Source organism: Conger conger, chromosome 15 (genome assembly GCF_963514075.1).
Source record: "Conger conger chromosome 15, fConCon1.1, whole genome shotgun sequence".
NCBI classification, from domain to species: Eukaryota; Metazoa; Chordata; class Actinopteri; order Anguilliformes; family Congridae; genus Conger; species Conger conger.
Genome location: NC_083774.1, coordinates 16,964,811 through 16,986,322, shown reverse-complemented (window position 1 = coordinate 16,986,322; position 21,512 = coordinate 16,964,811). Strand labels below are relative to the sequence as shown.

The 21,512-nt window shown below is 42.4% G+C and overlaps 2 protein-coding genes across 2 annotated transcripts; one reads left to right on the top strand and one right to left on the bottom strand.

Moving 5' to 3' along the window:
• The first annotated feature begins 345 nt into the window (after nucleotides 1–345).
• slc22a13a (solute carrier family 22 member 13a) lies at nucleotides 346–8,415 on the top strand. Its single transcript, XM_061222639.1, has 10 exons — nucleotides 346–811; nucleotides 1,069–1,172; nucleotides 1,670–1,824; nucleotides 3,002–3,170; nucleotides 4,065–4,185; nucleotides 4,453–4,550; nucleotides 5,232–5,446; nucleotides 6,428–6,536; nucleotides 6,746–6,952; nucleotides 7,705–8,415. Exons 1-10 carry the CDS (start codon nucleotides 416–418, stop codon nucleotides 7,772–7,774), a joined length of 1,644 nt encoding a protein of 547 aa, XP_061078623.1. The 5' UTR covers nucleotides 346–415; the 3' UTR covers nucleotides 7,775–8,415.
• A 2,986-nt stretch (nucleotides 8,416–11,401) lies between these two features.
• LOC133111206 (aquaporin-9-like) lies at nucleotides 11,402–20,059 on the bottom strand. The gene is made up of 6 exons (XM_061221394.1): nucleotides 19,958–20,059; nucleotides 18,818–18,944; nucleotides 15,776–15,913; nucleotides 15,038–15,156; nucleotides 13,981–14,198; nucleotides 11,402–11,597 (listed from the first exon to the last, which is right to left on the bottom strand). Exons 1-6 carry the CDS (start codon nucleotides 20,057–20,059, stop codon nucleotides 11,402–11,404), a joined length of 900 nt encoding a protein of 299 aa, XP_061077378.1.
• Nucleotides 20,060–21,512: the final 1,453 nt, after the last annotated feature.

Sequence of the window (21,512 nt, the reverse complement as noted above, 5' to 3'; positions counted from 1 at the left end):
ACCTGGTATGCTTCATACTGTAATTAAATACTATTTTTGCAATATTAATACATTGTTGCTAACCTGAATATCGGACTACTAGTTTTACTTCACAAAGGACCAAATTCCTACAAGCTGGATTGTATCCTTCCAAAAGCACACTTTTTTATTTGTTCTTTATAATCTTTGAAAACAATCCTGGGAGGAGACCTCTCTGTTGGGAGTTGGCTACACGCCACTTCGAGCCCGGAGGTTTATTTATTTAAATATTTATAAGACCGGAGTTACTGGTTGGCCTGCTGTGTTTGTTTCGTTCCCAACATATTCCATTTCCATATTCTTTACCCTGTCACGGCCTGACCGGAGACCGGGTTAAACATTAATTCAGATTGCTTGAGATTGCGCTTCCCGGCCAAATACCATTTCTCCTGCATTCATGAAGGAGAGGTCTCCGGAGATGGCAGACTTCGGCGAGATCCTGAGAGCCGCGGGCGACTACGGCCGGTTCCAGAAACGCCTGCTGGCGGGACTCCTTCTCCCCACCATGATACTGCCAATGCATTTCTACAGCGTGATGTTCACCCACGCCGGCTCTGCTCACCACTGCAACACGGACTGGATCCTGAGAGCCAGCCCCAACCTCAGCACCCAGGAGCAGCTCAACCTCACTCTGCCCCGGGACCAGGATGGGTCCTTCAAGAGCTGCGAGATGTTCACACCCGTGGATTGGGATATCGAATCCATCAGGGAGTACGGTATCAACCTGACCACTCGCTGCTCAGACGGCTGGGTGTATGACACCTCGGTGTACAAGTCCAGTATCGTCTCTGATGTAAGTACAGCGTGAATGCATTGTATGATAGTCTAATGCCATCACGCACATTCAGTGTTTACGCTTTATAAGCTATTTTGAGTGTACAGTAATAGATCATAAATATAGAGGATCCATGTTTAAATGAAACTCAGATTACATTGTGTAATTCATTTGTGATCTCATATCAACAATATCAGCATGTGCCGAATGCAGGGTGATGTAGCAAGTACAGTAAGGGAGAATTACTGTAAGCGTGCTGTTGTTTCATTTTCCAGTTTGATCTGGTCTGTGAAAAGGCAAACTTTGTTGGCATGGCGCAGTCTGTTTTTATGGGTGGGATCCTTCTTGGCTCCTTCATTTTTGGCCCCCTGGCTGAGTCGTAAGTACACATAATTACACCATATAAACCCCACACATAAGTTTAAGTAACACAGAAATGTTCCAAAAGGTCTAAAGAGTTGTACACTTGACTAAGACTGTTTCATGAACTGAATCAGGTATATACTGTGCATATATACACTCAGTGAGCACTTTATTGGGTATTTATTAGACTTCTTTTTTAGACTTCTACTGCTGTAGCCTATCCACTTAGAGTTATGATGAGTTGTGTGTTCGGAGATGCTCTTCTGCATACCACTGTCGTAATGTGTGGTTATTTGCGTTACTGTCACCTTCCTGTCAGCTTTGACCTGTCTGGCCCTTCGCCTCTGACCTCTGAAGCTCCTGACCCTACTACTGCCTCGCTATTGGCCGATTAGATAATCGCACAAATAAGTAGGTGTAATAAAGTAAAAATGTTCCTAATAAAGTGCTCGGTGAGTGTATGTATGTAGTGTATATCAGCTCATGTTGTACGTGGACATGATGTACCCACAGGTTTGGGCGAAAGCGAGCAGTGCAGATTCCAGTGGTCCTCATGCTCATCGCCAGTGTTGGATCCGCACTCTCCCCCAATTTCTATGTGTACCTAGCAGCCCAGTTTATTGTTGGAACTTCATATGGAGGTTATCGGGTGAACTACATAATTCTGGGTAATGTATTAATTTCTTTGTCATTTACTTTTGTGCATGATTAAACAGAAAGAAAATGTAGACACATATATAGAAATATTGTGTTTTTTATTTATTTAGTGGTTTATTTGACAGGGACAATGCAGAGCACATTATAACAGGTTCCAACACCATCAAGCAGATGTGTTGCATGTAGGGTTTCTAGCCAAGGCTAATTTGTGACCCCTGTCCCTGGTCATTAGCTTGGAGATGCATGAATAGATGATTCAGGGTAGGGTGGCTTTAAGTCAGGATCCCTGCTTTACCTATACCTTACAGTAGATCCTGCTAATAACTGACACATTGTATTTGTGGTCTGTAAGAGATGCACCTTACAGTAGTTAGACAGTAGGCAACACATTTTTGTCAAAACGTTTTATTTATGGCATCGATTTATCTGAGATTTGCTCATGTTAAAAACACATGCAAAGTGTTCCCAGTTTGACTGGACTAGAAGGGCGCAATTCATAATCAAGGAAAACAAAGGGGGAATGTGAAATAAATAATGCATTTGACACATTACTGCGTCTACGTATTATGTAACATTTATATAGACCATGCATTGCATCATTCTGCCAGGTCAGGTGTAAATCTGTTTCATATGTTCTTTTCTTAGTCTATTATCGCCAAATGGGTTTTCCCAGGACTGCTTTATTGCTGTCATATGATAGAGGCTGACTGCTTTTCACATTGTTCTGCTGATGAAGCTGTTGTTCAGTCCGGACAGCTCTGTGTCATGTGGATGCAGTAATATTTATGATGATTTCTAAGGCCTACTCATATAAATATTCTAAAGATGATTTCCAACTTGCACAATGTGGAAAAAGTTTATATTTTATGAAAAGGTCACAACTTTGGTGCACCATGTTCTGCTCAGAAGTTAACATAACAAAATGACGAGAACAGGCCATTCAGCCCAGCAATGCTTGCCTTTTCCCACCACTAAACTGTAAAGCTTAGTTTACACATATAAAAGCCCGGTCTTGAAACCCCCCAGCGTTTCTGCCTCCACTACATGTCCCGGCAGGCTGTTCCACACAGTGACCACTTCTGTGATTTAAGTATACGATCGTTGAGGCTGAAACTGAAGTGCTTGTCGACATAGTTTGGTGGAGATGTATTGAGCGGGGCTGTCGTTCAGTGAGGATTTCCCGTGCAGCCACGGAGTGGATCGGTGTGGCCCAGAGGACCTACCCCTCTGCTCTGTGCGCGATGCTGGGCGGCGTCGGGCAGACTGCACTCGCCGGCGTCGCCTATTTCATCCGTGACTGGAGGAGCGTTCAGTACGTCATCGCCTCCCCTTGGGCTCTCTTCATCCTCTACATATGGCAAGTGTGCTTTATGTATTCATGAGCTTTTTAGTTGACTTACAGTTTGCCCCGGCCTGCTTTCAGGCACAAAGAAACGGTTTCGTCTTTACCTTTCAGAATGCACACTCAGTGAGCACTTTATTACGTATTTATTAGTCTCGTGTTGCTGTCGCCTGTCCACTTGGAGGTCTGAGGCGTTGTGTGCTCAGTTGTAATGTGTGGTTATTTGTGTTACTGTCACCTTCCTGTCAGCTTTGACCAGTCTGGCCCTTCTCCTCTGACCTCTCTCATTAACAACGCATTTTTGCGCACAGAACTGTTGGACACTGGATGTTTTTTGTTTTTGGCACCATTCTCTGCAAACTGTGAAAACCACAGAATATCAGCTGTTTCTGAGATACTAAAACCACCCAGTCTGGCACAAACCATCAATCTACAGTCAAAGTCACTTAGATCACATTTCTTCCCCATTCTGACATTTGGTCTGAAGAACAACTGAACCTCCTGACCACGTCTACATGCTTTTATGCATTTAGTTACTGCCACATAGCTTGCTGATTAAATATTTGCATTAACAAGCTGGTGTACCGGTCTACTAATAAATTGCTCACTGATTGTATGTACAGATGTGTGGAACAGTGCAGATTGAGTTATTCCAGATTCTGCAGCATACAGATTCTGAGTAGAGAATGCAGCACTAACCTGCTTCTAGGAAAACCAACAATAGCTATGTATTATTTACATGCCTGTCTAAATTGTAGGGTGAAATAAATGTTCAGATTTTGAGTGGGAGATGAAACCACTCCTCTGATTGACAAGCAGTCTCTGCTGCTCAACTGAGGAGCTACAGGGAAGCAGTTCAGAGCTTGGTGGGGAATCCCTGGTCACTGCCCGTTTCCCATAATTCTGCAGGATAATTCCAGAGTCTGCCAGATGGTTGCTTGACCGCGGTAAAACGGAAGAGGCAGAAAAGCTCATCCTCATGGTTGCAGCCGTCAATAAAAAACAAATACCTGACAACATCATGGAAAAGGTATTTCTGTTTTGTATTACATTTTAAATAGAAAAGTATAATGGCATTACAAGTGTTACCAGCTGAAGGCCTTACACAGTACATACAGGATGTGATAAGTCTTGGTATGGCCCTCCACATCATGAAATGGAAATTGCTGTCTGATTGATTATTTAATTCTTCAAGGACACTAAAGGGTCATGAAAATCCTGTTCATGCATGAACAAATGTCCAATACAATGTATGGCATAGGTGTCAACACAGAGGTGTAAAATGTTTCTTTTGCAGGTTGTCAATAATAAAAAAGGAGAAAAGAGAGGCACTGTGAAAGACCTGATCACGTCACCACTGCTCAGAAAATACTTCTTCACTGTATTATTTGCATGGTAAGGTTCATGGTTGAATAACTATGATTTTTGTTTTTGTTTTTTTAAAGCAACATACTGACAGTATAAAGCTCCAACAATTTCTACATGTACAGTTAACTGAATTACTTAGAAAAAGCCTCATTTTTGAGACTGTTGGGGCTGAGCATATCCAATTCCCAGCCCAATTTGGAACGGCCAATCATCTGTAACCACAGATGCTTTCGTGCGTGAGCCCCACTTGCGAGATGTGTAGACATCTGCGCTTCTCCTCGGAAACCCCTTCTTTTCACACCGCCAAATATACAGCTAAGCACACAGAGTGGAGTCAGAGGAAGACTTTAGCTGCAGCATGCAGTCCACTGGTGCCCGATCACCCAGCATGGGTTGTTGGATAGCAATGAAATGTGGACACCGAACTGACTGAGCCCTCCCATGCTCTATGGAGCTAGCGACCAGTCGACACTAGCGTGGTCTGGATTCAGTTTGAGACTGTTGGGCTCATCCATGCACCACAGCACTGAGCTTTAAGCAAATGGGCCATCCAGCTGCCTAGATCTTTCAATATGCCAGACTCTGATAAATTTCAGTACCATTCAGTCATGGGTTATTAAATTGCTAAAAATGCAGGACCTTCACAAATGTTGCAGAATGTAAATTTTAATTTTCAGGTAAAGGTTTGTCTTTCCCACGAAACCACAGGTTTTCCCTAAACGTGGGCTACTACTCCATAACGCTGAATGTGGGAAAGTTTGGCATGGACATCTTTCTGACGCAGCTCATTTTTGGCCTGACTGAGATCCCAGCTCAAATAGTTTGTGCCTGGTTAATGGAAGCCTTGGGAAGGAAGATAACTGTGGCCTCCGTTCTTCTGCTGGGTGGATTTATTAGTCTTCTGCTCTTGGCTGTTCCACAAGGTATGTTTTGAGGTAGGCCATAAGACGACTTGGTTTGGAAAAACCAATGAGCTTACCCTCCGCCTGCAGTAAGACACTGTTCTGCAGAGTTCATACCGCTGCCAACCTTAAGAGTTGACGTAGCGACCCTAAGAGCTAACCATCACTCCTCCAATCAGTGCTAGTAGTTTGGTGTAGTACGGTGTGATTATCGTGTAAGTACGCACTGGTTTACAAGCATGTGAGGGGTGCATGAGGGGTTTCTCGGGGACATGTAGGTGGTAAGTGTGGGGCAGGTGAGGGGTAAGTGTGAGGTGAGCAGCTGAATGGGGTGTGTGTGAGGGGGGGGGTGCATACTTCAGTTGCATTGCTCTTTGCATGGTGTATTTGTTGAGGAGAAAATGGGGGAAACCATGTTAATGAATTATACGATATTACATAATTATATAAAATATTTGAATTATTGCACTGAACTTTAAATTGAATTATTTGTATCTGATGTTTAGAATGGCATAGATTCATAATATTCTGTGAATGGAGAATTTTCATTCGCATTCATATAACTTTTTCCAATAATTGTAATTGAAATTAAGAATGAATGGAGAGTCATGTACATGGCTATCTAAAACTGAAATCAAACTAAAATAAAATCCATTTGTTCTTTAACATCGACTAAAAAATAGTTGTCTAGTTTAATTAGACAAGGTCTAAGTCAGGTATGAGCAGAATTAATGAGCGAAACCATGACCATTACATTTTTTATCTGACATGCATTTTGAAGTATCACCAACATACATAGACATTTATAAACCCCAAGCCCTTTCAGATGTATAACTTCTACACAATATCAGTTATGTATAATCTATTATTGTCATTTGGCTTTAGCTGATTCATATTTGACATGTTAACCCCGTAAATAGCCGGTGTGATTCTAGCGCATTCAGGTGACACGTCCTGCTCCTGTGTGCTGGTGAATGGGTCCGTTATGTGGTTATGTTGCAGACAGCGCAATCACTATTACAGCGCTTGCAACTGCAGGAAGGCTGTTCATGAACATGGGAGGGACAACCTTCAGTGTCTATGTCCAGGAGTTGTTCCCCACCTATATCCGGTATTTCTGCCTACAGCTGTGTCGGCCCCTTGAATTCAGTCCTTTTTCCGATTACTTGTACATTATTATTTCCATTTTGAAATAATAAATAAATAAAAAGTTATTTTTAAAGAGCTTAATAGGATCTAAATATCTGGTTCTCTTTGTGATTATTCCATGCCACCATCTATGAGTATTGATTAAATGCGTTGGTCTGTGTCTTTCTTCAGACAAACAGCCAATGGTATTGCAGCCATGGTAACCAGAGTAGCTGGAATGCTGTCTCCAGTGCTGAACATGTTGGCAGTGTACCACAGCGCCATTCCCGTGCTGGTGTACAGCGGTTTGGCTGTGGCTTCCGGTAGTTTCTGTTTCCTACTGCCTGAGACCAGGAGGAAAGAGCTGCCTGATTCCACCGAGGATTTGGAGGAAAGCCGGTAAGATTCAGAACTCCAAAAGTACTCTGGGAGGTTATTTCTCAAAGTTAGTTTAATGTGTTTAACCCCTCTTTGGCCCAGGCCTGGGGCCAGTGTGGGTTTTTTTTTTTTTTGCATTCATTCCTTTTTCACAGTGCAATCACTGGTACCAGGATATATTGTTTGAACCTACTTTAAGATACTATTGCTTTAGCGACAACAGTTTCTGATTTTGGATGTGGGTGGCAAAACTAGTGTGTGTGTGTGTGTGTGTGGGGGGGGGGGGGGGGGGATCTCTTCTCTGCATTTTGGAAATCCACAGACAAGAATTAAGGTAATGTCAGTGTCATTTTCAGGGCAAGGGTCCAGCGAACTGAATGCATAGCGAATAGTTTCTAATTCTAAAAACGTGCTAGCTCAGAGAAACATCGCTAGAATGTCCATTGTCTACTTAGAAGTTCATCATCAATGGACATCAACCCCTGATGTACAGTCAGAACAAGCAAGGTTCTTTCCTTTAGTGGGGGAACTTGGTCATTCTGCCCAAATCATTTTGCCCAAATATCAAGAACTAATTTTGCATCATACAATGTGCAGGCAGCAATGCAAGGCCCATTGCAGACCATTCTTTGAACACCAAAGACCAAACACTTCCCCTTCTGTTTTTCTCTGTTACAGTAGTGTGGTTGTTGGGTTTGTTCGTTGTTTATATATAGGCCGTTATCCACTTTGACTTGGACCAGCTGAATTGACTCAACTTTATCCATCAACAGGGTAATGCAGATGAAGAGAAGTAACCCAGTGGATGATGCACATCTGTCAGAAAGGGCCACCAAGCTCTAACAGACTCAAGCACTTTCTCAAACCTTCATGGAGGACACTCGAATGCAATGGAAGATGGACAAATGGTTTTTTCTTAGATTTTAATGCCAGCTGATACCAAGAAAGGGGCTTTGTCGACTGTACTTGTGGCTAGACTGACAAGGCACGCTAAAACTGATTCACTGTTTAAATGTATTGCAGGGATAGCGACTACTATCTTTGCACAAGTCTGCATTTGGCACAATGTATTTTTTTAATATATTTTTTTAATGGCTAAAACATACTGATAACACGTGGAAAAATTTTACATATGTTATCATCCTCTGCCTGACAAGATTTACCAATTTTACTAATTTCAAGATTTGCCAATGGAATAAAGAAATGTCACTTGTTAAGCACATCTCATTTTAACATTGTCAATGGAAGAAAAGTCACTTGTCAAGCAAACATTAACTTAAAACAAGCTTGTATTTTCTACTTGGAAAAGAAGATCTTGAGTCTCATTACAAGACTAAAATGCCTGTTAATACAGTCAGTTTTTGCACTGCTGCTGCCCACTGCTCCTAAGTCACTAGGATGCAGAGGACAAATTACCAGCATCAATAAAGTATATCTTGATCTTAAAATAAGCAGATAAACTCTTTCAGATGGGCAAGCCCTAACAGTATTGTACAGGAAGGCCCAGTACGTGCTAATGAAACTCAGTCACTATCCCGTACTTATTCCCTGTCATACAGCGTGGCTGGTTACTGATTCTGGCCGGCGGATACATTTCAGTGTGAAATGTAATGTACCGTGTTTGCTGGTAACAAACCAGCAAACACACTCTGCCAGGACAGAGTTCCTTATTCCATTCAACGCTCATTATGATGTTAGTTCACATTCATTACATTACATTACATTATTGGCATTTGGCAGACGCTCTTATCTAGAGTGACGTACAGTTGATTAGACTAAGCAGGAGACAATCCTCCCCTGGAGCAATGGAGGGTTAAGAGTCTTGCTCAAGGGCCCAACGGCTGTGCGGATCTTATTGTAGCTACACCGGGGATCGAACCAACGACCTTGTAACTCATGTAACTTAACCACTACACTACAGGCTGCCCTAGATATTTGATGCGTTATCTCTTGGGATGATTAATTTGTGTTGTGTGAAAAAGTCGTACACGTGTCATGGACCATATCTGCAAGCTGTGTATTTGTTAATATTTTTAGTGAAAAACAGTATTTCAGTGGTTGATATAATATAAAGCATGTTTACAACTGTTTCTCAATAGTGCATCCCTGTTCATATAACCTTATCCTAACTATGACATTCATACATGGTTTTAGAAATAAATTATGACAGTCACAGAAAATGTAAACACATATTAAAGTTTAATAATGTAAAAACTTCAAAGTACAATTTTGGTTGGGCATTCATTGAATAACAGAAGTATTTTAACAAAAGCAGTTTTGAAAATAACAGCAAAACCTTTTTTCTTATGGCTGAATCACTTTACTGGAAGAGTATCAAATAAACCTTCAATGAAATGTACCAAAAGCCATTAAGTTACAAAGCAACCATGCAACAAATTCATATTGTGACAAGAAACCTTTCTATATCTACATACTGTTTTTTTGTTTTTGTTTTTAAGCCTCTATACATAATACATAAAGGGGGTTTCCAATTGAATCAAAATGTCAGAATCAAGCCAGCTAAAAAACTATGAATTGCGGATCACAAGTAACAAGTGGGGTGACATTGGCTCAGGAGGTAAGAGCAGTTGCCTGGCATGTTTGCCGGTTCAATTCCGCCATGGGTGTGTCGAAATGTCCCTGAGTAACCACCAATTGCTCCTGACGAGCTGGTTGGTGCCCTGCATGGCAGCCAATCGCCGTTGGTATGCGAGTGTGAATGGGTGAATAAGAAGCATCACTTGTACAGCGCTTTAGATAAAGGAGCTATATAAATGAAATTTACCATTTACAAGTAATGGTTTTACTGCAGCACTGAAAATGGCAGGTGTGGGGGCAGTACACCTCCTCCGACAATGTGGCTCAAAAATAAGTGATGGAAGCCCTCTCTATAAAGCATTATAGCTCAGCTATCCAAATTAAGTGCACTGGTTAAATTGCCTTCATTAAGTGCAGTGATTACGCACAAGCAAACAGTTATGGCAGAAAAGCAGATGAAAGGTGTCTTAAGGATGTGTTGTGGTATGACAAAGCCAAATGAACTTTGTCCCTCTTCCCACTATCAATTTCATTCTGCTTTCGGATCTGACTTTTGTGATATCTGCCAGCTGGACCACATTTTTCCAACTGGGTTACTGTAAATATGTGCACTGTACCTCCGTGTAATAACCATCTCCAGATGAAATGTGAGACACCCAGGACAGTGAAAAGAGAAAAGACGGGTGTTCAGGCATACAGGCCATTCAAGTCACTGGGTAAAACGTCAGACTAAAGTCTGCCTGGCAGAACCAAAAACCTTGGCATAACCAAACGAAAGTGCTGAATGAGACATTCATCATTTGTGGCATTATTTGTCAAGGTAAACATAGCTTTGTTTAATTGTACTTTGCGAGAAGAAGGCTGAGGAGGATGAGGAGAATGAGAAGAAACCAAAGAATCATGAGGCTACAACCAGCATAGTATCAAGTGTACAATTTCACCATTGATAGAGTAAAGGGCCAATGATGCTTTTACAAGCTGGTTCAGTATTAACATTTCAGATCTAACTTCACTCCAGGGTTTCATCACTGCCAATACGCAAACAGATAATAACGCTTCACACATCACCCCCACAATGGCCAAAACAGTCATACAGTAAATCGCAGGAGACCACACATAACTTTAACATGCAAGGGACCTCCAGAGTGTACTGGGACAGATGTAATGCTGAGTGAAAGCATTCATGGCTCTATATTGTTTTAAAACTTATGGGCAGCCCCTGCTGTTTTCTAGTCATGCTCCCGTGGAAACAATGTTCACATACATCACTTAAACCAAGACAAGTTTGATGATTTCCAGCAACATAAAAAGGAATTATGGGTCTTCTCATCTGCATTACCATGAAATATGGCTCTGTGGGTATGTTCAGACTGACTCCGGTAACATTTAACATACATATTGATGGCACACTAAGAATGAAAAATGAATAAATGAAAAGAGTGGAGCATAATTGGTAAAAGTCTGTCATTTTTCAGAACTGCGGTGGTATTCATTGTAAAAAAAGATTTTTTTGTTTTTTAAAGGGAACGTTTACCCAAAGACCTTATATCTGAGGGCTTCCTCAATATCAACTCCTCTTCCAACAGTGGGTTTTTAAACTGTCCAGCCCCTTACCAAAATAAATATAGTAGATCCATAAACAACAATAGCATGTATATGTTATTGAACAAATGATTGCATACTAAACAAAATGACAAAACAAATGGAGTGCAGTTATCCAACAGGCAAGTTTGCTTCCTCAGTACAAATCTCATTGTGTGAAATACAGTACAGAAAAGTGTGTTTTAGGGAAGTTGGAGGGTTTCAGTGTTCTCTCAGCACACTTACAAAGCGGTCCCTTCTCAGGACCGTCGACAGGGACACTCGTTTTATTGTCCAGGAGGAGGAAGAGAGGAGCTCCCTGTGAAGTGACCCTCCCCAGCCGGCTCCCTTTTAACTCATGGTGATCATCTCATACTTGTCCTTGACGTCATCCTCTTCCTCCTCTTCCTCCTCCTCCTCCTCCTCCTGCAGTTCCTCCTCCGGCCGGGCGTGGTGCAGCTCGATGAGGAGGAAGTAGACCACTGCACCCACAATGCCCCCCACCATGGGCCCGGCCACAGGGATCCACCACCAGTACCCTGCCGTGCTACAGAGACAAGGAGGGAATGTGCTTCATCTGCCCATTACTGTGTCTCTAATGGCTTTTCTGATATTTCTTCCTCTGACTCGTTCCCTCTGACTCGTTCCCTCTGACTCGTTCCCTCTGACTCGTTCCCTCTGACTCGTTCCCTCTGACTCGTTCCCTCTGTTTATCGCTATCTCTCATCTCATTTTCTATCCCTCCTTTGGTCAATGCTATCCATATTTCTTCACTCATAAATGTCTGTTTCTCTACCTCCTTAATAAATCATGTTGTAATAAGAATGGTAATAACAGTGTATCATGTACATGTGTCTCACAGGCAGAGAGCTCATTGCCCTATCGTCCCCCACCCCACCGCTGTGGTGTGCTCCTAAACCACATCTCCCAGATTCAACAGACCAGAATCAACCCCCTGTTAATAACAGTCGGTCTTTACATGCTTCTAATGCCTCAGTGCAATGAGGCTAGTAGTGGAAGGCCAACATGTGCCTGAGCCACTGTGAGCTACCTGCAGCCCTGAAGCATCCGGAGGTTGAGGAGCTCAGGGTGGAGGTGGGGGGATTATGAACATTAATCTGCCATGGGCTACCCAGGGTTAGGCCATCTGTGATCAGGCCCCTAGTCCTGTAAACCCCTACAGCTGCAGATCTGCACCAGGACAGTGGCACCTGCAGGATTCTCTCCCAAGATGCGCAGATTCAAGAGATAACGTGACATTTGGAACAGAAGAGTTTGCAATTAAATGAAGATTGCAACTCCCCTCTGGAAGGCGATATAGGATATAAGAGCCATTAAGAGTCACAATATCAGGTATTTTGTTCCAAATGCAGTAAGCATTCTGAATTCCAAAAATTCTGAATAATTACCAGTGTATATTTGTGTATTTTCACATTTTTGTTGGAAAATCTTTTGTGAGTATTTATTATGTGTTTTATGTCTGGAATGTATGCTGTGTGTTGTATATGCCACATTTAGCAAAAGAGAAATCTGTGTGGATTACTTGTTTTAATCAAATCTAATCTAAGATTCCTGAGTTATTTGAGTACACACTGTGTACTCTGCATTCAGCTGTGAACCTCGGGAGAGAGTCCCGCAGGGGCTACTGTGCCAGGACATCATACGTATCTAACAGTAAGGCAAAGCTAAAGAAACACTTTTCCCTGCATGGACCCGTCAGTCTGGCAGAGTTGACGCACTTGCATTTCTGTTCTACACATCATAACATTCTGTCAATCTATACAGGGCAATCCCATGGAAACAAAAGAGACTTAGGGGCTCTTATGTCAATCCATAATTAAAAATGGGAAGATTACATCATACTTGATACATATTTGTGGGGTAAAGCTTTGAGGAACATCCTGATCTCTGTGTCAGAAATAACTGCATAATCACGTACGTCAGTGAGTCAGGCATCTGTCACCAGGAAGAAGACTGAGGGCTCACTGGCCCATGGGGAAAACAGTGCCTTCTGCTGAGCAATCCAGGGCAGTGCACTCTCACCGATCGACCCGGACCACCATGACCATTCCAATATCAATCCCTCACGTGCATGGTCATGCAATGTCTTTCTGTTCATTTTTAATCAGCCAATAAGTGTGTGGACACTATTGGACATTATGGTATTCTCTGGTAATATAAACCAAGATAAGATTCATCAGAGGAAAAGGTTTGGACAATCAGTATAGCATAAAGCTAGTATGTAGCAATGCAATGTAGCATATACTGTATAATGAACACAGAACAGTTATTGGCACTGTTATTTAAGTTTGCATCACATAATGAATGTTCTCTATGACTCTGTTATTGTTCTCTATGAGTCTCTTACTGTATGCATTTTATTATTCTAATGTGTATTATGAGTATAATTTACAATATTATAATTATTTATAATAGAATAAGGGTTAATGATGAGCACACATGGTCCAGTCTTTTCTGATGTAGGAAACACGGCAGTGTTAATTCAATTCGGCAAGAGAGCAGTGATGCACAGAGTAAAAAACAATGTGCCACCCTCATGCCCTGCATCCACAATCCCTCTCCCTGGACAAAGAGCAGCAAGATAATGTGTCTGAATCACAGCTCTGCACACTCCCAACATTAGTCACCGTTACCTCCCATTTCACCAAGAGAGACTCTAAACACTCTCAGAGACCATAAATGTTTACGAGCTGCAGATTTTGCAAAACCGCTGTGTGTCCTGGGAAGAGGACAAGTACATAAGTAAATTGCATGTCGCTCCCAATCCAATTGAAACATTGTATGAGTGTATTTCCTATCATAGAAACAGGCCGGGGAAGCTCTATAGCAGTCAGACTGGACTGACTCATGATGCTGGATTTGCAGCGCCTGCAGCAGCTGAAGGGAGGAGTCACCTCCCAGAAAATTACCTGAACACCTCCATGCCCCATCCCGCCACTGCGGTGAAGAGGCGGGGACCCAGGTCCCGCGCAGGGTTGATGGGATAGCCGCAGTTTAAGCCCATGGACACCCCAATCGCCATGACGATGAGACCTATGGCCATAGGCTCCATCCCCCGGGGCGCTCCGATATTCCTCCCGTCAATGATGGCCAGGATGCACAGGACCAACACGCCCGTCCCGATCACCTACACAAGGGGAGCAGCTTAGTGTCCCGTTCGGTTTCACATTGATATACGACTGAGCTGGTAAAGCCGTCAGTGCGTTTGAATGCATGGTACAGAAGAGTTCATTGTTTTGTTTTTGGTTTTTTTCTTTATTTTGTTCTGTAGCTAGCCACCCTGACATAACCCACTTTAGTTTGTGATAGAGTATATTGGTTAGACACAGACCTATGTCAGGATTTGCAGTTCACGGGGAATTTATTAGGGTAAGTGACTACGCAGAATCCACAAAATCGGCTAATGGATGTACTTTTCGGAAGTGGGGCAATCAATTTTAAGTAATCAAAGCTGACCGCCCTGTCTACAATTCTGAAAGAGCACAGTGCTCTTCGTTAATTAAATCAGATGGACTGTTTGCTCCCATACTTACTGAACATGAATTCAACTAACCTAATCCATTACCTCAAAATTGCACAGTAAAATTAAACAAAAGTTCCATTTTACAGGCAGTTGTCACAGGAATACCAGACAAATGTTTCGTTGCATATCACAAACATGCATGTATAATATATGGTATAATTATATAACATATCATATCCTTCCAGAAACTGCTGGATTTTCTTTTCACAAACACGTAGGTGAGACAGAGCTGTAAGCCTGTTTTGATATGCCTGAAATGGCCCAATCATTGCCTTTGTGGTGGAAAGGTTGCTTTGCTGACAGGTTCATACACATGTATTAGGTAACATCTCCTTGTTTGCAATGTATATTTTAACTTGAATTGTGTCACTGTGGAGTTTGTCATGGCAATGATTGACAAAGACACACACACACACACACACTCACACACACAGGTCTCGCACCTGATCTATGAACCCATTGAGAACTGAGAGGTATCTGGCAGGATAGGAAGCGAAGATGTGCGCAGTGGCATTAATGCCGGTCACTGACAGTATTCCACTGGAATAGTCCATGAAGGCATCTGGGGACATGGAATTAAACAGGAAAAATGACTGTAAATTAATACATAAACAGCCTACCAGTGCACACTGCCACGCACGCTTAAGGCTGGTTTATACCCCGTTGCTCGACTGAAAATGCAGAATGTTCACGAACTTTCACAGAAGTATAAACCAAATGTCATTGCGACCAGCGATGTCCCCCATTGCAGCGACGATCGCCCGTATAAACCAGCCTCTAATTAGTGACTTGCGTTTTGTCTCCTAAACTTGTGACACTGACAAGCCTTTGATACTGTGCACTCAATGACCCGCATATCTACATTGTCCTGGATGCAGAGTACTACAGTGGGATAACTAGGCTGTGGGTTTGCCGCAGTTGTTGACCTGGTGCACCTGTGCCCGTCTCTGAACCCTGCAGCAGCCTCAGGCGCCCATTTTAGGAGTGTCACAAGGATCAATACCATCCATCCATTTGCTTTCCACTTGCAGAGGAATGCATGCTACCGGGCAGGAAACTCAGCACAAGCTAACTGATAGCAATCTGCATTAAGGGTCATGAAACGATAAGGTGAGGATCATGAAACGATAAGGTGAGGATCATGAAACGATAAGGGCGCTCGACGCAAATTTCAAACCTACCATAGTAAAGCCCAAAGACGGCAGCAGCGCCCGCGAATGCGCCCAGGAACTGCGCGACCACGTAGACCGGAAACTTCACCACCTTCAGCTTGCCCAGGATAACCATGGCCAGGGACACGGCAGGGTTGACATGGGCCCCTGGCGCGGATGGTAGAACAGGGTTGTGTGCGGTAATGATAATGTGGCATCAGCAGTAATGGCCGCAGAAATGTCAGTTATTTACATCAGAATGCTTTGTTTTGTCTACCACAGTTAGCTGAACATGGACAGTTTTACTATTCCAGTTTGATAATGCATGGCCAAAATGCTATTTATAGGTTTTGATTTTGAAGTCATTCTTTTGGAAATGTTTTCCCCTGGCAGCTAGAGAACCCGCTGGTTACCTCCAAGTGTTACAGATGCACAGCTGGCAGGACGGCTACATAGCCCACAAAGCCAGTTCTGTTACTCTTATGGCTTTGTGTCAATTGAGCAACGCCTGGAGCCCATCGATGACACATTTGGCCAGTGTCGCTGTGGAGCGATAAGCCCGGTCCAGGATCAATGGTGCTGGCGGGCATTTCATTTAATGTTCAAGGTCACGGACGCCCTCTGTCAGCCCACGAGCGGTCACCAGACATTGATCTGTGGAGCCCGTACACGAGCATCCATAACAGCGGGCTGAAACAGCGAGCCCAAACAGGGCCTGATATAATCTCTCTGAATCTGCCTCAACTGCGGGGATAGTGAGATAATCCCATCGCCATGGTGATCTGAGGACAGCAAACACGACTGTGCTTGGGTGGCATCGCGCCACGGAAGACAAAAACGCTGAAGTCCTCCGACAGGGTATTCCTGGGGATCTGCAGCTTGTGGCACTGCATAAAACACAGTTTAGTGTTTTCTGCAGTGCAGTCTCTATACAATGGTTGTCAGAGACAAGATTCCCTTTTAGTACAGAAACAAATCAGCAAAGCAGGGGTCTGTAACCCTGGAGAGCTACAGGCTCCGGTGGTTTTCATTGTTAATCGGCACTTAATTAATCGATCAGAGCAGCTGATTACACAGTTAACTCACTTCATCTGGCTACTTGGGTCTGAATTGGGGGCTGATTTGAACAAAAACCAGCAGCGCTTGCGGTTCTCCAGGACCAGGGTTGCAGTGTCAAATAAAGACATCTATTCTTATTTAGATACATTGCCTGTTTGACTATTCTCAATGTAACAGGTTAAATAGAGAAGAGAAAACAGCACCCTGGCATGAGGCTTTGTGCAGTTCACAGCTGCTCCAGGTCTGTAGCTAGCGGGCAAGAGGAAATCGCTGGAGGTGAAGAATCTCTCTCTGTCATTTGCCAGAGAGCATTTTTTCCCATTTGAAGAACTCTACCCTCGTTTGGCTTCCATGAATTATCCATTCGTTACATAACATGTGTGGGTCCAATGTCTGTGTATGCAGTTTTACTGTCACTTCAGTACATTCTCTAGCATGCTTATAAACAAAGCTGTCAATGATCATATTTGCCATTTCAGTATATTGGGCGGGGGACACCAGGGTCCCTGCAGCACAAACAAATACACAAATGTGAAATAAATGTACAGGGTGTGCAGGAGTTAGCCTCATTGAGAAAAGGCAAGAAAAAAAACCTCATTTGTTAGATTTGGAAAAAGAAAATCCACTTCATCAAATGAATAACGCTTACAAATGTATCTTGTTCAGCAAGACCTCTGAGCTGCTTCATAACATTAAAGATATTGCCTGTCTTATATCTTTATTACGAGCGCATCAAAGCTCTCTTTTTGCAGTGACCCCCAAGGATGTTCCCAGTTAACCTTATATTTCATAATCCTGCACAGCTCATAATTTAATACTTAGTAAGTAATAAGATACAAGCAATATGGCATTGAGACATAGCCATTATTCATAGGGGTGACTGACTTCCCTTTCCTGCCCAGTGCACAACACACCAATCATTAATTATATTGTGCACCAATAAAGAAAATGCCTGCATTGAAATAGACTAAAAAAGCTCATTCTTAAATGCTCCTATGAAGACATTCCTTGACATATACACACAGCGAGCACTTTATTAGGTATTTTAGACTTTAAAAATGCATTTCTGTCTGCAGAACTGCTGCTCACTTTTATTGTTTTCGCACCATTCTCTGTAAACTGACTGTTGTGCATGAAAATCCCAGGAGATCAGCAGTTTCTGATGTACTCAAACCATCCTGCCACCAAAATCATTCCATGGTCAAAGTCACTTAGATCACATTTTTTCCCCATTTCTGGTGGCTGATGTGAAAATTATCTGAAGCTCCTGACCCGTATCTACGTGATTGTATGCATTGCACTGCTGCCACACAATAGGCTGATTAGATAACATTACATTATTACATTAATGGCATTTGGCAGACTCTCTTATCCAGAGCGACGTACAACGTCCAGTGCAAAGTGCATACCCATCACCAGGGATAAGTGCGCTGAAAGACCCTAGAGGAAAGTACAGTTTCAACTACTAACAGTACAACAAAGATAAGGACTAGGGCCTATTTGATAATCAGAATTATTATTTATAGATATATATATATACACACACACCTCACCACACAAATATGAGTAAACAGCTTAACTAGCCAAATAAGATAATCGCATAAATAAGTAGGGGTAATAAAGTAAAAATGTTCCTAATAAAATTATTGGTGAGTGTATGTCCTTTAGTCTCTTTAGACATTGCATTACATTCATGGCATTTGGCAGACGTGCTTATCCAGAGTGACGTTCATTTGATTTGACTAAGCAGGAGACAATACTCTCTGGAGCAAAGCAGGGTTAAGGGCCTTGCTCAAGGGCCCAACGGCTGTACGGATCTTATTGTGGCGACGCCGGGGATCGAACCGCGTACCTTAACCACTACGCTACAGGCCGCCCTAGACACTTCCAAAACAGCATCTAAGCTTAAGATGTTAACATGAAGGACTTAACACAGGGATGAATATTCTCCCGGCATATACTCTGAGCTACGCCTGTGTGGATAAACGGACATTCTGTCAGAGAGGCTCTCACCTGAGACTCCCCCCGCGACGTAGACCGCCATCATCAGCCCCATGGTGAAGCCGATGTGAATGGTCAGGGTCTCGCCCAGAGCCCCCCGGCTGAGCACCGTCTGGGCCACTGAGCCACACCCAAACAGCTGGCACAGAGAAGGGGGTCAACAAACACGCCAGGGTTTGCAGGTACAGAGGCAATGTGTTCCGTTCAGGGGCATTGTGGGAATCGTGGAACTGCCTACCCAAGGGGGCCTCAAACAGCCTGGTCTAAATGGTTGGCTTTCAGAAGGGGGTCCACGAAAAGCATCTGCACAGCGCCCAGAATTAAACGCTGCACCCCCGCTTCCATTTATTGTCATTGTGCACTTTATGAAGAGGAACTCTCTTTTTTCCAAGAGTAACTGTCTAATTAGGCTCAAAAGAATCGTTCCCAGAAGGGTATGTGCCAGAAAGATAAATGAATAAGAAATAAACATCAAGCATTTAATTACACATTAAGACGAAATGAGAAATAATACAGATGACAGGCTAAATATAGGCCGCTCTAGTATTTTAAGTTCAAATTTTTTGGGAATTCTAGTAGGCTGCTACTAATTAAAGAGACAAATCAGGCTCAGCAGATCGCCCACCTCAGAGTGAGAAGTGTCTTTCAAGTGGAGAAGGGTGGCGATTAGGTCAGGTGCAAATGCAAAATCACATTAACAGCAGTCCCACGTGTTCCTATATTGAGTTTATATGAAGTACAAATAATAATTTTTAACAGCACAATTCCTTCTGTCCTTCCCTGCAGAGATCCCACAGAAAGTGGTAAAAAGCACAATTGCCAAGGGCAAAGGGTTAACATTCAGAGGCATGCTTGTGCAACAATAAAACTACCATTGGTCACAACTGTAACACACATTAATGTAAACACATTAATTTCCACTATACACTGCAGATACATGGAACAACATAAATATGGAAATAGTTGCAATCATACACCTGATGTACCCAAACAAAAGCACTTTTGACATCATGTGATGTACACATAATTTCTTAGAATTTAAGAATCTCAAAATAATAGTAATGAAAATAATCACCATCATCATCACCGTCACCATCACCATCACCAAGTTTATATAAATATAAACAAACATTAAATCAAGGACATACTCACAACTAATACGAATGTCCCGAGAAATTCTGCCAAGAATTCTTTGATAATGCTATGTCTGAACCCACAGCGGGGTCTCCTGCGTTTCTTCTGCTCCAACTCCATATTTTAGAATAAAACTGACCACCGACACTTTTCACTACAGTGAACTGACGAGAAGTGCGCTTACTTCTGTGCCTGCACGGCATATAATCCCACCTCCCCTTACAACGTTCTGCACACTGGTCTGACAAGCACCATTAATGCTGGTTTTGACCCCCGGCATCTTTAACACATGCAGCGCTGTTTATGACCTCACATTATTTGATTTACTGACAACAATGTGTGAATTTGTTGCCATGAATGCCATTGGTCTGCATCCTTTAATTAGACATATTTACATTATCTCTCACCGGAGCAAAAACAAAACGCAGAGGATTTATGTTGACGTTGCGGGACAATTGCTTATTTCGCATTGCCTCCAGATATATTACTTGTAGATATAAACAATACATTTTATATCTACACCTTCAACTTTAATGAGCGGCACTTTGGGAACCAATAAATATCGCATGGCATTGGCGAGACAAGTTTGCAACTTTGTATCACCAGCGAATCATAAAACTAAAGCCGTCATCAAGAAGCAACAATGCATTACTTAAAAAAAATAAAAAAAATAAAACACTGTTGTAAAGCATCTGGTAGCCTTCAAGGATCAAGTTTTCATCAAAATTGGCCCAATGTGGTCATTTTGTGTGCCAAGAGTGCCTCTATGCATCATTTATACTTACAATGAACTACATTAAAGGCGGTGTTATGCAACCTTCAGTTGATTTTATAACCTTATATAGTAGCACGGTTAAGTGCCCTACATCATTGTTTACATTAAATTACTTATTTCAAATCATTTAAACAATGACAATGAATGCAATGCAATGACAAAAGTTCGTTCGTGTGTGCCGTTCAGCATTAAATCACAAGGTGAGAGTGTTTCGAAAATACATTAGTTATGTCCTTTTACTGAATGGGACGAATACAGAATTTTACATGCCAGAAATGTACCCTATGTGATAGGCTACAGTGCAATCTACTACTCTACTACACAGCCAGAATGGGAGACAGCCTTGAACTCAACGGTCAGACGCAAGAAATATACAGTAATAGGACACGTGTGTAGATGAGGGGCATATTAATCTCATAATGTTTAAACCGTTGTTCATATACTTGTTATCAAGATGATATAATGTACATGATGACATATTCATGATCCTCGAGGAACAGATTAAGGATAGCCTGTCCTGATTAAGCGTTTCCAACATAAGGCGTTGACTAGAACACACAAGACATTTTTAGGACAGAAGCCAACAGAAAATTATTATTACATTAATAATTGAAGTACTAGTGGGATATTTTCCCGGACATTACATCTTTGCACTTACGCTTGCACACACGTGCAAGTCATCACATTTTCTCAGCGATCGCTAATTAATTCACCACAGGGAATAATTCTGCGCGCAGAGATGTTTTTAACACGGAGGAGAAAAAAAGTTATTCCCCTCAGGAGAGCTTCTGGGAGATT